General features: G+C 35.8%; 2 protein-coding genes across 6 annotated transcripts in view; both read right to left on the bottom strand.

Moving 5' to 3' along the window:
• Nucleotides 1–5,953: 5,953 nt before the first annotated feature.
• On the bottom strand, nucleotides 5,954–13,359 carry LOC129244335 (protein kinase C, eye isozyme-like). Its single transcript, XM_054881955.1, has 8 exons — nucleotides 13,282–13,359; nucleotides 7,482–7,586; nucleotides 7,108–7,380; nucleotides 6,927–7,018; nucleotides 6,666–6,867; nucleotides 6,409–6,597; nucleotides 6,204–6,344; nucleotides 5,954–6,132 (listed from the first exon to the last, which is right to left on the bottom strand). The coding sequence occupies exons 1-8, from the start codon at nucleotides 13,357–13,359 to the stop codon at nucleotides 5,980–5,982; spliced, it is 1,233 nt and encodes a 410-aa protein (XP_054737930.1). The 3' UTR covers nucleotides 5,954–5,979.
• Nucleotides 7,444–15,959, bottom strand: part of LOC129243817 (protein kinase C, brain isozyme-like) — a 105,320-nt gene continuing 96,804 nt past the window's right edge. For 3 of the 5 annotated variants that reach the window (XM_054881142.1, XM_054881145.1, XM_054881144.1), the window contains exons 13-14: nucleotides 14,477–14,617; nucleotides 13,064–13,537 (exon numbers count right to left, since the gene is read on the bottom strand). In XM_054881142.1, the coding sequence (XP_054737117.1) occupies nucleotides 13,385–13,537; nucleotides 14,477–14,617 (294 nt within the window). In that variant the 3' untranslated portion in view covers nucleotides 13,064–13,384. Of the gene's footprint in view, nucleotides 7,623–13,063; nucleotides 13,538–14,476; nucleotides 14,618–15,959 lie in introns of those variants that run through there. The other 2 variants (XR_008582347.1, XR_008582348.1) reach the window with 2 other exon arrangements.

The following is a 15,959-nucleotide window of genomic DNA, read 5'->3' as shown; positions in this document are numbered from 1 at the left end:
TTATTCCAATATTTAACTAAGTACTAAAAAGGGAAATTTGTACTAAAATTTCTTCTTCGTTCTAAAATTTAGTTTTTGTCAAAAATTTTTTAATTTGTTTTAAAACTCTAGTTTGTTGAAAGAATTTTAATTGTATACAAAAATGTTAGGATCTTAATCAAATGTGATTCTGTTGTTATAATTTTTGCAAATGACGTCGTATGTCAATCATATTTGACACTTATGAACTTGGCAGCTGCAATATACAAACAGACAAACAATGGAGCGCTGGAGGTCCAAGTAAAGATTTCCATCAGCCTAAGTCATTTTTTATTTAGTAAAAATGTTACGAAAAGACAATTAAATGATTATGTAAATCTAGATTCTTATGTACTTATTATATTATATACTCAGGTGAAAAAATTTTAATTCTCTTCTTCCATATATGTTTTAAATAGAAAACTATTCTACATTAAATTTAAAATATATATTTTTAACCATTTACACAGTACATATCATACACCCACACACAAACATAATTTCCATTTCAGTTCAGTCGATAGTGTCCGTTTTCCACTTCGTTGACATTTTTGCACACTTTTACAACAGCCTAACATCCGGACTAAACACATACACCGCTACAAATAGGATTCACACACAGCCTTCCATAAAAATGTGTCCATAACCATTATACAAATTTATTTGCATATGCCAGTGGCTGTGTATTCAGGGCACCACATCTATTAGGAAGAATTCGCGCTGTTGCCAATAACCAGTTATATCGCATATACTTACACACATACATACATACTTATTCACTCGTTAGCGCACGATCTAACTATTAATTTGCTGGTGTTGAACACTTGAGTGGGCAGCAAAATTTTCAATTTCCTTTTTGAAAAAAAAGTGGACTGGAGTTTTATTTTTATGCACTACGGGTTTTATGAGTGCTTTTTAATGAACAGAATTGTTCGGTGGAAACTTACTTAAACCGGTAGCTGTAGGAGGACATAATTCTAAAAGTATTTAAATATTTCCACAGCATAATGTAATTTTAAAGTGCCGTGATGAAAGTGAATTAATATGTTTGCCTTTTGCATAGGCTGCTAGTTATAGAGTTGAAGTTTTAGATTAATGCGATAAGCAGTAATTTTTATATCCCCATTAAGCTTTTGATGCGTAATTAAGAAACAAAAGTAGCCATTGATTTTGAAATTTTAAAGTTACCTTAGAAGCAGCAACTGCTTAAAACTGCTTTAGTACTTCAAATTTAAAATGCGTTTTTTATCAAGACAAATTAAGAACAAGTTTCAAGTATAATGTTGTACTAAAAATAAAAAGTCTGTATTAAAACAACTTTTGTACTAATATAGTTTCGTACTAAAATTATATTTCTCACTAGAAACAAGATATTGTTAGGAAGCTGCTTGTACTAAAACCCAAAAAATTCTGTACTTAAAAAAAGTTTGTGCTGAAATAGTTTCGTACTAAAATTATACTTCTCGCTAGAAACAAAATATTGTAAGGAGTCTTTTTGTACTAAAAACGGCTGTTGTACTAAAAATAAAAATATGTACTAAAAAACGTTTGTACTAAAAGCGCTTCGTACCAAAATTATATTTCTGACTAGAAACAAAATATCGTCAGGAGGCTTGTTGTGCTTAAAATAAAAAATTTTATTAAACAAACTTTTGTACTAAAATAGTTTCGTACTAAGATTATACTTCTCACTAGAAACAAAATATTGTTAGGAGGCTTTTTGTACTAAAACCAGTTTTTGTACTAAAAATAAAAAATCTGTACTAAAAAAATTGTCTAAAAACGTTTCATGCTAAAATTATATTTATCACTAGAAACAAAATATTGTTAGGAGGCTTTTTGCACTAAAAACGGTTGTTGCACTAAAAATTTATTTTCAGCAAAGAAATGGTTCCTCCTGCACTATTCTACACTATTAAAAATTCCTGCTTATATCCATTCCTCATAATGGCTTTTTTTTTTTTTTTTTTTTTTGAGTACTACTAAAAGCACCTGCTGATAAAAAAGATTCATAATTATTATTTTTTTATATTTATTTATTTTTAATAAAAATACTTACCCCTACATAAACTTGTCGCATTAAAATTTTGCGAAACCTAACCTTAAAAATTCCCAAATAGTAAAAATTGTATCAAGAAGAAAAGGTATAGTTTGGATTATAGAATCAATCGTCCCTAATGGCATTCACTTAGGTTTCACCTCTCTTGTGATGGTTGGCAGATGGTCTAAAATTTCCCCTATCTTCAATAACTAATTTGCCCCTAAAATCAATTTCATTAGGCTCTTTATATTAATGGAGCTGAAAACTTCAATTTTTGTTTTTAAGAAGTAAAGCGTTTGAGCGTCATTTGACTCTTTAACCACAAACAAGGTGGCGCAAAATTAATCATCCCATTTAGTTTTGGATAGCTTTTTAACTTACTAAGTAAAAAAAAGTATTTTGAGTGATGCCAATCTGTATTTTGACCTCCACGCGCTCCTTTGCTTGTTCGCTTTGTACTGCAGCTGTCTTATTCACAAGTATGAAATATCAGTGGCGTACGACGCCAATTGCAAAATATATAAATCTTCGGATAGGGTGATTCATTATGAGCCGCCTTGTAATTTGTTAAATTTTAGTGTAAGTGTAAGTGTAAGTGTAAGTTTGAAGTTGCTGAGAAATGACTTTGATTTTTTATATATTTCCCCTTCTTGACTGTGTTGCGCATCTTCTCCATATAAAAAAGATTTCGTGCATTTGTGATCAAGATTCTGTGAAATCGGGAATGTCTAATCAAACAACGTACAAAGAGGGCGGCGCTTGTTAGCCGAATGTCTCGTCTACTAAGAGTGAGTAGTAATTTTTATATAATATATAAAGAATATTTTTTAATTAATATACCGACCTGTATTGTATACCAAAACTTGTCTCCGAATTCCATTAATAAATAACTTTCATTTAACTCCCTACAACTTGTTGCGAATTGACATTGAAAGATTTTCCCAATGTAAGCAAAGCAAGGCTGTGCCTTCAATGGACAAGCGAGCACGCACTCTTATCCACACCACATCCATATATGTACAGATAACACATATATGGAGATAAACAAATACATACATATACTTGTGTGTGTATATGAAAGCATTTACACACTTCCACAATTCCCAAAATTTATATTAGCTCACTGCAGTCTGATGACTTTGGCAGTTGTAGCCCTCACCAACTATCAATATTGTCTTCAACAATTTGCCCAGTTGACTTACAAACCCACAAACCGATATTGAATTTGCATACCAGTGCAGGCCAAGCCATGCTCTGCTGCGGTTTTGGCATTGCAATTGTGAAGTTCGCATTTCTTGCATTTTCCCCCAATGCAGCTACAAGCTCATACATGCAGCTAATACACAAACAATAACTTGGGCCATAGCTCAAGCAGGCAGGGCGAGCAAGGGCAAGCAGTTATCTTAAATTTCTCTCTCTATTTTTGTATACAAACTTCTACATTATTTAATGGTTTTTAAACAGTTCTTGCTGCTTTAAGAGTTGTATGAAATATTTCTTTTAAAGCTTAGTTACTTTTAGGCTATGAAAAATAAGCAAAAGCTTTCGGCTGAGCTTTTTAGGGAAAACGCCATTGAAGGATACTCAATAAAGCACTCTATTCAACTTCAACTTGATGCTCAATAGAGCTTCGACTCTGGTGAATAAATATAAATGTGTGAACTGTCGCGCTCTTTTTTAGTGGTTGGAGGAATTTATGCTTGGGCTTAGTGGGTGTATTTTTATGATGGGGCAAATCACAATTAAGTCGAAGTGGTGTGGATATGTGGCACGCATTTGAATACATTTGTTATCTAATTTACAAATGTCTTAATGCCAAGAATTTTGACTTGCACCACGCGCTAAAACAAACTTTTGACCAGTTTTTATGTTTATTTGTATTTACATTTTTTTAATTTTTATTTTTTTATTTTATATATTTTTTATTGTTCATTGAATTATATACAAGTATAATTTATTCTCTAACAAAAGCCACATGAATCCCATTGTCAGATTTTATGCAAAATCTCAATTCCACAGCTTTTGATAAGGGTTTCTAGAAAGTTTTTTGCTTTCTAGTTTTAGACGTAATTTTAATCAAATTACTCATCCAATTTTGTTTTTTAGCAACTATTTTCTATGTAAAAACAATGATTTTGAGTGATGGTAATCTTTATTTTGATCTTTACTAGCTCCATTGCTTCTCTGCTTGTACCATACTGCAGCAGTCTAACATAGCTCACAAATGTCAAATATGATTGACATACGACGACACTTGCAGATATTATAAATTTTCCGATAGGGTGATTAATTTTGTGCCACCTTATATTTTGTTAAATTTTAGTGCAAGTTTGAAGTTGCTGAGACCCGCAATTGATTTTTCATATTTTTCCCCCCTCTTGACTGCGTTGCGCATTTTCTCCATATAAAAAAGACTTTGCGCTTTTTTGTATAATTTTTGAAACTGGCTTTCGTTAAACGATGAGCGCTACTTTTATAAAAAATAGTGAACATTCAACGAATTTCCCTATTTCTTTTACAATAAAAATGTCTGTGCAAACTGTTTGCATCAAATTTGTCAATATATTTTCCATTCGAAAACATCGTAAAATGATTAAATTGGCTTCAAATCACTTCACCACTGGCCATAAAGCAAGACCATAGGTCATTTTAGCGTTACTGTGCATGTTTTAGCTTTCCTACGTTTGTTATAAAAAAATGTTTCTTCTCCTTCTTAATTGGCGCGATAACCGCTTACGCGATTTTGGCCGAGTTTAACAAAGCGCGCCAGTCGTTTCTTTCTCGTGCTAACCGGCGCCAGTTCGACACACCAAGTGAAGCCAAGTCCTTCTCCACCTGATCTTTCCAACGCAGAGGAGGCCTTCCTCTTCCTCTGCTACCACCAGCTGGTACCGCATCGAGTACTTTCAAAGCCAGAGCGTTTGTATCCATTCGGACGACATGACCCAGCCAACGCCCAGCCGCTGGATCTTTATTCGCTGCGCTATGTCGATGTCGTCGTAAAGCTCATACAGCTCATCGTTCCATCGTCTACGATATTCGCCGTTGCCAACGTGCAAAGGTCCAAAAATCTTACGCAGAATCTTTCTCTCGAACACTCCAAGCGTCGCTTCGTCGCTGTCATCGTCCAAGCTTCTGCGCCATACGTTAGGACGGGCATGATGAGAGTCTTGTAGAGTGTTAGTTTTGTTCGTCGAGAGAGGACTTTACTGCTCAATTGCCCCCGGCTTTGTTGTTCTTTAGCCGTGATATTGCTATTCTCACCTCGTCATGGTCGGGTAACGGAACGACAATTCCGTCGTCAACGATTGGGGTATCGGGATCTTCACATTCTCTATGACATGCGCAGCTGTCACCGTTTAACAGGTTCGAGAAGTGTTCCCTCCATAATTTAAGATTGCTCTGTACGTCAGTCACCAGATCGCCGTCTTTGTTCTTACAGGACAACGCCCCGGTCTTAAAACCTTCTGTAAGCCGCCGAACTTTCTGGTAAAATTTTCGGGCGTTGTTCCTATTGGCCAGCATCTCAAGCTCTTCGCACTCACGTATTTCGGCCTCTCGTTTCTTCTGTCGGATAATACGTCTCTCTTCCTTTTTCAGCTCTCTGTAGCGATCCCACATTGCTACTAGAAAAATGTTTACTTGTTTAAAACTTATTGTGGTCACCAAAAAAAGCTTTTAAAAGGTTGTTGACTTTACTGGGCAACAAAAAGAATTTAGTGCAAAACTGAAAAGCTGTGAAAGGAATGTCACTCATTAACATGCCACCGACACTTTCGCAATTTATTAATGAAAAAAAACAAGTATTATTAATAACAGTGAACTTTTTTCTGCTTTTTCTGCTAATTTTTCCAATATATTTTTGTATTTCATATTACAGAGCTCTCTAAATTTAGTACTTTGAGCATTTTATATGCATTTTAGATAATAGTGATAAACTCCGGATTCATATAAGAGAAGCCTATGGAGTCACTCTGATCCAAATTCATCATGAATAATTTATCGGTTGGTGTCAAATATGTTTTTTCGCCAACGAAAGCTTTATCGAAGTTCGAGATATCCTTGCGATGTTTCTAAAATCAAAGAATATCACTGTGTTAACACCCAAATTTCCCACGAAGGGCCTTTCAATGCGATCACTTACAATTTTCGGTACAATAGGCGGCTCCATTTCCTTCGCCTCAACCTTGTCCCAATCTATATTCCTGAAGAATGGATGTGTGGTAATCTCAGAACGAGCATAGCGGCCAGCACCTAAGCGATTGTTGGGCTTTTTGGCAAAGAACTGTAAAGCAGAAAAATTTATGTTCTATTGTAGAAAGCTGTAAACTGTGCACTGCCCCACTTACGCTCGTCAACACATCCATAGCCTGCTGAGAGAAGTGTTTCGGAAATACTGATTTTTTCTCCTTGATATTTTTAAATGTGGTCTCCTCATCATCAGCCTCGAAGGGGTTTTGTCCGGCTAACATTTCAAAGAGTAACACACCGTAAGACCACCAGTCAATGGTGTGGCTGTAGGTTTCATAGGCGAGAATCTGCAATGATTTGCATTTATTGGAAAGTTGGGTTGAAGAAAATTGTAAAAGAAATGTGCCAGTCCCACCTCGGGTGCCATATACACATTCGTGCCGCAGAAGGTTCTCGTAGTGTCACGATCGGCAATACCATCCTTGCTGAGACCAAAATCAGCAAGCTTGACATGACCCTCACCATCCAGCAGCACATTTTCCAACTTAAGGTCGCGATAGATAATGTGATGCTCATGTAAAAAGAATAAAGCAATAGCAATCTCAGCAGCATAGAAGCTAGTGGATGAAAAAACAAAAGGTCAGAAAAGATCAAAAATATATAAAAATTCATTTACACCGCCACTGATTCCTTGAAACGTCCATAGACCTGCATGTGGTACATAAGATCACCTCCTTTGCAGTACTCCATGACAAAGAATAGGCGATCCTGACAAAGATATTATAAAAATGCACACTTTTAGTATTCACAACCAACCCTCCCTTATAGCTATTTACAAACAAGCCGTGCACACTCACCATAGTCTGGAAGCACGAGTGTAGTGAGACCAAAAATGGCGGTTTGCCTGACAATGCCAACATCTGCTTCTCAGTCATGGGCAATTCCATGTCGTCGGTCTGTATGATGACATCCTTGCGCAGCGCTTTCACCGCATACAGCTCATCGGTACCACGGCGCTCGGCCAGCAGCACTTTGCCGAACGAACCCTTGCCAAGTACTTTGATGAAATTGAAATCTGCTGCACGTATCATATCGCGTTTGCTCATATTGTGTGGCATATCTTTGTTATCCTATTATCGGTTTTTTTGTCCATCTAAATGTAAGGCGTGAATAAAGTAGGAATTAGAAAAATTGTCTAGGAAAGCACTTTAAACACTCCACTCATTCGCACTTCATCGCGCAAGCGCGCTATGTCGTTGACCGGATCCGAGCGCGGTATGTTGTAGTACTCTCCCTCAACTTGAGAGAGAAACTTGTACCAGCCGTCGATGGGTTCCTGGTTGGTAAATAAGATATACTTAGAAAAATATTACTGAAAGAAAAAAGAAAATCCAAAGCTCTACATCCAATAACTTTCCAAAAAAATTAAAAGTAGCTCAATCTTAAAATACTGAAATCACAAAAGGCTTTAAAATTCTATGCTCAACTCGAAAATTTTCAATGCAAAGGCAAATCAGTGTGAACTCGGAGCGCTTTAGAACTTTCTAATTTTATTTAAAATTTACTACTTTAACACTTAATATTTGTAATTTAATTTCGGATTCCTGAGATACCAAACTAAATATCTGAAGGTTAAGTCTGCAATATTGAGTATCACAAGTTTGAATCCATTCGGTGCTAAGCATCAAAACTCTGTGCTCGAAATATGAGGGCTTGATATGTTAACCCCAAATTGGTATGCAGCTCAAAGTATGTACGCCTCTGAGGTTAAGAACTACAAAGCTCGTTTGGAAGCTTTCTCGATGTAATGTAAAGCTACCGCACTTTAAAAGTTATTTTTTCAATTGCTTTTCCTCAACTCTATCTTTTTTCTTACTACTCTCAAAATTCAAGTTTTAATCTAAGGTCCGCTGCTTCGAAAGGCCTGGAAGCTTGGACTTTAAGTTTAGAGGTTAGATTCACAACCAAGACAGGCCGAAAGCTTAATCTATTTGATTCATATACAGGGGTTTTCAATTGGCGCGGGTCGATTTTGGCGCCCTGTGGCAGCCATTTTGTTTTGGCGACATCTGTCAAATCTTTTGTTTATTATTCAGTTGTTTATGCCAAATCATCATGGCAAGTTACACGATTGAACAACACGTTCAAATGATAAAACTTTATTATCAAAATGAGTGTTCATTAACGCAAACGGTGCGCGCATTGCGCCCATTTTTCGGTAGACGTGGTGGCCCTTCCAATTTCTTATGGCCCATGTTGAACCATATGGACCTAGACGGCATGTGGTTCCAGCAGGACGGCGCTACGTGCCACACAGCAAACGCCATTTTATTCCATTTCAACATCTACCCGCCCTTATTGAAAAACCCTTTATATAACCATCAGAGAGCTGGCAGAACACTTGAACAGTATTTATGGATCCGTCAGGACTTTGTAGTTAATGATTTCGGTTTGCGCCGTGTGGCTTCAAAGTTGGTCCCAAAGGATTTGAATTTCATGCAAAAAGTGGGTGGCGTTGATATCGTCACCGCGTTCAAGATTGAATGCGACCCAACATTCAGCAAATCCATAATTACTGGGGACGAGACGTAGATTTACGAATATGAGTACGACACGCAAAGCAGATATCAGGTGAGTGAGCGGAGAGCTCCGAATTAGCCAAGACCAAAAACAAACAACGTCGTCCTCAGTCAAAAAAGAGAGCAATGTTCACGATTTTTATGTATTACAACGACTTTGTACCCCATGAATATTTGACAGAAGGTCAAACAGTTAATGAGAACTATTACTTGGGCGTTATGAGACGTTTATGTGAATCAATTCGCCAAAAAGGAAAGAATTTGTGGGAAAACAACTCGTGAATTTAGCGCCATGATAACGCATCGTTGCACAGTGCTATAATTATTCATGCATTTTTTACCAAGAACGAAACGTGTAGCATTTAACAGTCATCGAATTCACTTGATTTGACTCCCTGCAATTTTCTTCTATTTCATTGAATTAAAAAATCACTACGGGAAACATGTTTTAATAACCAAAAGGAAGTAATGGAGAAATCGAAGACGGCTCTGATGGGTATACCGAAAACAAAGTACCAGATATGTTTCGAGAGCTAGATCAAACGCTAGCATAAGTGCGTTGCAGGTGATGGAGAAAGCTTTCAAGATATTTTGAATACTTTTGAATTTTCTGAAAATATCGGGGATCTTTTTGATAAAATTGGTGTCTTAATATTTCGAAAAATAGTACCTTACAAATGTACTTGTACACATTTTATGATTATCATTATTACACTGTGCGACAGTGATATTATACTTTTATGGAGACCTAGCACAGCTTGTAGGTATAGAAAAACTAAGAAAAATGGTATAGGAGAAATTTCCAATACACCCCCAAAATCTCGTTTTATGGCCATAAAACCGTTTTTCAATAGGTTGATGTGAACAATCACTCCTAACTTCGCCAATTTCCGACCGATTTCAAATTTTTTAGTACGAAAGAACAAAAACAAGCCTTTCTGACAGTGTGTTGACAATTTTTCTGAAATGGTAACTGACGAGGCTGTAGACGGAAGTATTTGGAATTTTTTTTATTTTTTCTCTATTTTTGCAACTTTGACATCATTTTTATGATATTATCCGATGTTGAGGATTTTTTAGTAAATTATTATTATAGTAAATTTATTTTGCGTAGAATAAGCTATATTTTATTGTAATTGGATGAAAATTCATAGAATTGTGTGAAGTTTTAAGATTTTATTTTTTTTTACTAATTTTGTATGTACGTATAGCTGACGCTAAATGGGAATAAGGGCGCGTTTCAAAGCATGAAAATGATAACAAGTGTCAGAATAAACACATAATATTTATTGGAGTATATATATACAGTACAGTGCAGCACTGTACGGTATGGTACGGTGCGGTACTGTGCAGGAACTCCTAACAGAAAAAAAGGACATAATATTACTTAACCGGAATAGAACAGTACAGGTTTAAAATTTTAAAAGATGTCTGGAAAAGCTAATCTTGATTTCAAAAATGTTTGCTAGACTCTGTTCCGTTTGTAAGAGAACCAGCAATAATCAGCAAGGGCTGACCGTTTACGTCCGTTTTATAAAAATAACAGTCATCTGGTTTATGATAAGGCTGATGATGATGATGCATCGGAGAATATAAGGAAATTCGACTTTTCTGGCACCATTTTGATTTATATCTCTTGAATTTCAATGAACACTCAGTACAAGCAAATTCCGGTTCATACCAGCTATCAGAAGTAGTATATGTAAGCTTTAAGAAATCGATGTAGCCATCAACCAGAGCTTTATTATTCTGTAACTTCAAACGATGCTATTGATCCACCAACAAACCACATATGAAACAAAACTTTTTGCGATTATTGCACATTTATTTTTCATAAATTTAAGCAAAACAATAAAACTTTGACGTTTTAATAAGGTTAAATTATAATAACAGACTTCACTGTACAGTGTGAACTTAGGTACACTTGGGAGCTTTTTCATATTTCTATTGAAAAAGAAATGCTATAATATGTCAGATATTTTTGAAAGTTCTAACCAGTTCTGTTGTATGCAGTACAGTGTACTCTTATGTATACATATATACTCCAATAAATATTATGTATCTATAATAACGCATCAAAACACGCCATAATTCCTATTCAGCGTCAGTTATACCTACACACCAAATTAGTAAAAAAAAGAAAGTGTGTGGTAGTTCACGGAACCCGCACGATTGAAGTGAAACTTCTTTTATCAACAAATCAATAATTTAACTATTATTTCAATATAATGCATGCAGAAGTCATAGAAAGCATGGAATGGAATTTTATTAAACAGAATTATTTATTTATTTTAATATAAAAAGAAATGAATTTATTGTACTCAATTACATTTGGTTCTCGGCATTGTCATTATCATTATTGGATTCGTTTTCCAAAAATGAAACAAGGGCTTTATGGTAACTGAAATACGTAAAAAATGATCTACATTCTAATCTATCAAGGTATCGATGAAATACTGCATCAATGGTAGTTCCGCATCTTGTTGTTGGTACTACAAATTATCACTTATCGTACAACCGGAGGATTCACTGTCACGGTGTTCAACAGTAGCTCTTAATTTTTTACGCTCCAAATACTCACGTTGCCGTTCAGCACCTGTTTTCGGTTTCCGTTTTTGTTGATTTGATGCCATATTTAACAGAAATCAATCAACAAAACAAAATATGTTTGTAAGATTTGCTCAAAACTACACACACACTCTATGACGCGTCTCGCGTTACTAATAATATTGTGTTTGGGATAACTGTCAACTGTTTCCACCGAAATGCGTTCGCAAAGTGTATGGTCTTTGGTATGGTAAACAGATTTATGATACATTATTTTGCGGCGACAGCACAGCGCGATAGCCCAGCGGCTAGCAATGTGGGCTTCCGATCCGAAATCCTTGGTTCGAATCACAAGAAAATTTTTTTTTTTTTTTTTTTTATACATTTATTTCAATTTGTTTTATGATATGTTTATGAGCAGATTTTTTTCATGGCAGAAATACACTCGGAGGTTTGCCATTGCCTGCCGAGGGTCGACCGCTATTAGAAAAATGTTTTCATTAATTTTGCTTTCACCGAGATTCGAACCAACGACCTCTCTGTGAATTCCGAATGGTGATCACGCACCAACCCACTCGGCTACGGCGGCCATCAATCAAATGTCATATTTACAAATTACATTCGATAAGACGACACGCCACGCCAGTCTTTTAACAGATGGCGCTGGCATAGCGTGAGTTTTACGTAGTTTAGCGTAGTTTTACTCCTCACAGCGTTTCATCCACGCCACGCTTTTAACAGATGGCGCTGGCGTAGCGTCACATATCGATGAAACGCTATGGTTTTACTCCTCACAGCGTTTCATTCTTCGAGACAAAAGAAGTTTCACTTCAAAAAAAACAATCGAAAAACTCACACAACTCTATGAATTTTAATTCAATTACAGTCAAACATAGCTCACTCGACGCAAAATTAAATTTTCTATAACAGTAGTGTACTAAAAAAAATCCTCAATATCGGATAATATCGTAAAAATTATGCCAAAGTTGAAAAAATAGAGAAAAAATAAAAAAATTCCAAATACTTCCGTCTACAGCCCCGTCAGTTGTCATTTCAAAAAAATTGTCAACACACTGTCAAAAAGGCTTGTTTTTGTTCATTCTAACTAAAAAAACAAATTCGTAATTGGATGGAAATTGGCGAAGTTAGGAGTGATTCTTCACATCAACCTACTGAAAAACGGTTTTATGGCCATAAAAAGAGATTTTGGGGGTGTATTAGAAATTTCTGCTATACCATTTTTTTTAGGTTTTCTATACCCTCAAGTTGTGCTAGGTCTCCATAAAAGTATCTATATTTAATTTTCTTTTTTTTTGTCACACAGTGTAATATTACGCAGGTATAATACATTTGCTTTCAAAACGACAGTATTGCTTTCCATAAAGTTTTTCCTTGAATGATAAATTAAACAGTAAGTTTTGTAAACGCACAATAACTTTCAATAAAAAATAGTTAATAGAGTTTGAACAAAAAGATTTTTAAAGTATATGTAGCATTTTTTTCAACCTTAAAGCAGAAAAACAGAAAAAAAGGGCTAAAAACGTTTGAAAAAAATTTGCATTTCACATTTTTTTCTCAAATTTTCCATTTGCAGTATGGATTTCCAAATTTCCTGCAATGACGCTTTAAATTGCGCAAAACTTTATAAACTACTCAATATTCACACAAACGCACACACACAAGTATGCGTCTCTCCTGAGAGTATGTGCGCGTGTGTGTGGTTCTTCGCTTTTTTTGGGAAATTCTTCTGAAAATGTTTATAATGGCACGCTGTTCACACGTTCGCACAGTGCGGTTGAAAAAAAAACCATCTATACCAACACTCACACATCCAACAACATCGCAGCAAGTAGACGCTTCATTTCCTGCTTCCCTTCTTTGCTTCTTTCATGCGGCGTTCCGTACCTCTCTTTCTCTCTTGTACCCTTCATCTATCAGTTCCTGTGCCACTCCCACGCTGCTGCGCTTACCAAATGCTGGCATGTATGTTTGTTTATTTTAACTGTACTTAAACAGGCACTGCATAGTCCGGATTCACGTAGGAGAAGCCAACAAATTCCGTTTGATCCAAATTCATCATGAATACTTTATCCGTTGGTGTCAGATCCGTTTTCTCCGACGTGAATTGCTTATCGAAGTTCGAGACATCTTTACGATGTTTCTGCACGCATGTGCGTGAGAATTTTAATTACGCATACATTAAAAGTATTTGCATATTAATTTGACACAAGTGTGCAGCAGCAGTTGATGAGAGCATATGAAAGAAAAAAATTGAGGGAAATAAATAAAAAATCATAATAATAAAATATGTATATTTAAGGGAGGGGTCTAGGGTTTGAGCATTTTTTTAAATAAATTTTTGAGACTTTGCTTTAGAGATATGAATAGTGAAAATGTATTTAAACTTTTTGTACATTATAAAGCATCATTTCAACAATATTGTACTAAATTTTTTTAAGAAAATATCGGGAAATAAGCCGGTGAGGTAACTTTTCCGAAAACGCCTTTTCCAAAAGGCGATTTGCGGTGACTATCGTATCTAGTTGTAGAATCACCTGAAATAAAAAAAAAACAGAATTATTTGGTTAAATTATCACCAAAACCTCCCCCCCACGGGCTCCGATTTTTTTTTTTTTTTCATTTTTACGTTGCCAGCGCGTTTTTGAAGCAAAAAGTGGGATTTTCACTGATTTTTTCGCTGTATAAGTGGAAACCGCCCTTAATGTAAAACAAAAAAGTGAAAAATCTCTCCGTGGGGGGGAGGTATTTTATATATAGAAGCTGTATACCAAATTTGAAAAGGATCGGTTAAATATTGTTGAAGTTCTAATAGTCACGGACTTTGAAAAAGTGGTTTCGAGAAAAACGCGTTTGAAAAACACGCTCCGCTCGCAGCTGTCGCAGAGGAGTGGGGACAAAAACGTCTATAACTCCAAAAGGTTTACTCCGATTGAGCTGAAATTTTGGGACAATATTTTTGAGATGATTTACTATAAGAAAAAGCTATTTCCAAAAAATCGATTTTTTGAAAGTCAAACCCTAGACCCCTCCCTTAAAAAAAATTTCATTTACATATATGCTTTTGGTTGAGTTTACTCACAATCTTCGGCTTAAATGGTGGCTGCACTTCACGATTCTCAATTTTCTCCCAATCGATTCGTCGGAAGAATGGATGAATGCGCACATCCGCTTCACCGGTGGGCCCACAGCCAAGCCGTTTGGTAAGCTGTTTGGTGAGGAACTGCAAGGAGAAAATGGTAAAAAAGTGAATTATATAAAAAGGCATATAACGCAGCTAGGTAGGTGTAGTTGCCAGCACTTTTTGCGGCGCATAAAGTAATAAGGAATCAGGTATAAGCTGAGTATAATGCAAGTCCCTGCAGATTAGAGGTTTGACCGCAACAAACACGCAGGTAATATGGGCCATCAGATATGATGGCCCCAGAGTCTGCATAGTTTTTCCTAGTAATATGAGTTTCATATGTCTTTCAGAGTTTCTATCTGGAAACCTAGTAGAGTTTCAAGTACCGATTAGCATCAGAAGCTCTCTTCGAAATGTTGCGGTGGCATCAGGGTATGAAAAAACCTTTATATAACCACAGGAAATACTTAGAGGAAGGAGCTAGTAAGAAATTTGAAAGTATCCTATAAACTGTCTATCATAAGGTAATATGATTTGGTAAAGTAATAACAAATAAGGATCCTCTGAAATTAAAAAACCAAACTGATTTCGTTAAAGTAATGTTAAATCTAGTAATTTATCGAAGGAATAAGCAAAATAATTTTTTGGTGGTTTCTCAAAAAAAAAAAAAAACAAAAAAGCAAATCGATTTTTGTTTAAAATTTCGGCCTTAAATTGTTTACAAAAAAAAATCATTTATCGGTGAGAAAAATATTCGATTAATTACTAAAAATATATTTACGAAGCTCGTGTTAAAATTTGAGACTAATCGGTTTAGCCGTTTTTGAGTAATGTTGGTCACCGACTTTAAAAATACCATTTTGAGAAAAACGCGTTTAAAGTTCCAAGTAAGCGCTGCCCCTCGGGCCTTGTACTTTCAAGCACTCTGAAACGCTTTTTCAAATTTGCGTGTAACTTCGAAAATATTCACCGGAAAGATATTCAATTTTCTGTGTGTATTCTTAAATATATGGGCATTAAAAAAAAATTGATTTTTTGAAAATTCTAACCCCTTAGTATAACCCCTTAATCAGAATTTGCGAAAATTTTCAAGTGTGCAGTTTAACAGCCCATTGAGTTTTGGTACACTAGAGAGTGCCAGTTGAAAATTTAAAGTGGCTCAAAATTTGCTTTGATTTTTGATATTTTTTGTTTATAAAAGCATTTTCATCAAACTCACATGCATTGTGAGCCTTAATAATCTTTCATAGTTTATTATAACAAAATATCCCCGTGTGGAGTTGCCTGATCTCCCATCGGGCGCGTCCCAGGTGGTGGATAGGGAGCCCTGGCATCACAAGAGTGGCCTTCCCTGATGGGGTGGGTTCAACACTCGTGTGATGACTCAAAGTTGGCATAGAATCAGGGTGCCATCCGCGAACCAAACTGGCTAGGGAGGAGT

Source organism: Anastrepha obliqua, chromosome 4, assembly GCF_027943255.1.
Source record: "Anastrepha obliqua isolate idAnaObli1 chromosome 4, idAnaObli1_1.0, whole genome shotgun sequence".
NCBI classification, from domain to species: Eukaryota; Metazoa; Arthropoda; class Insecta; order Diptera; family Tephritidae; genus Anastrepha; species Anastrepha obliqua.
Note: the sequence above shows the minus strand (reverse complement) of the source record. Positions and strands in the feature narration are given on the sequence as shown.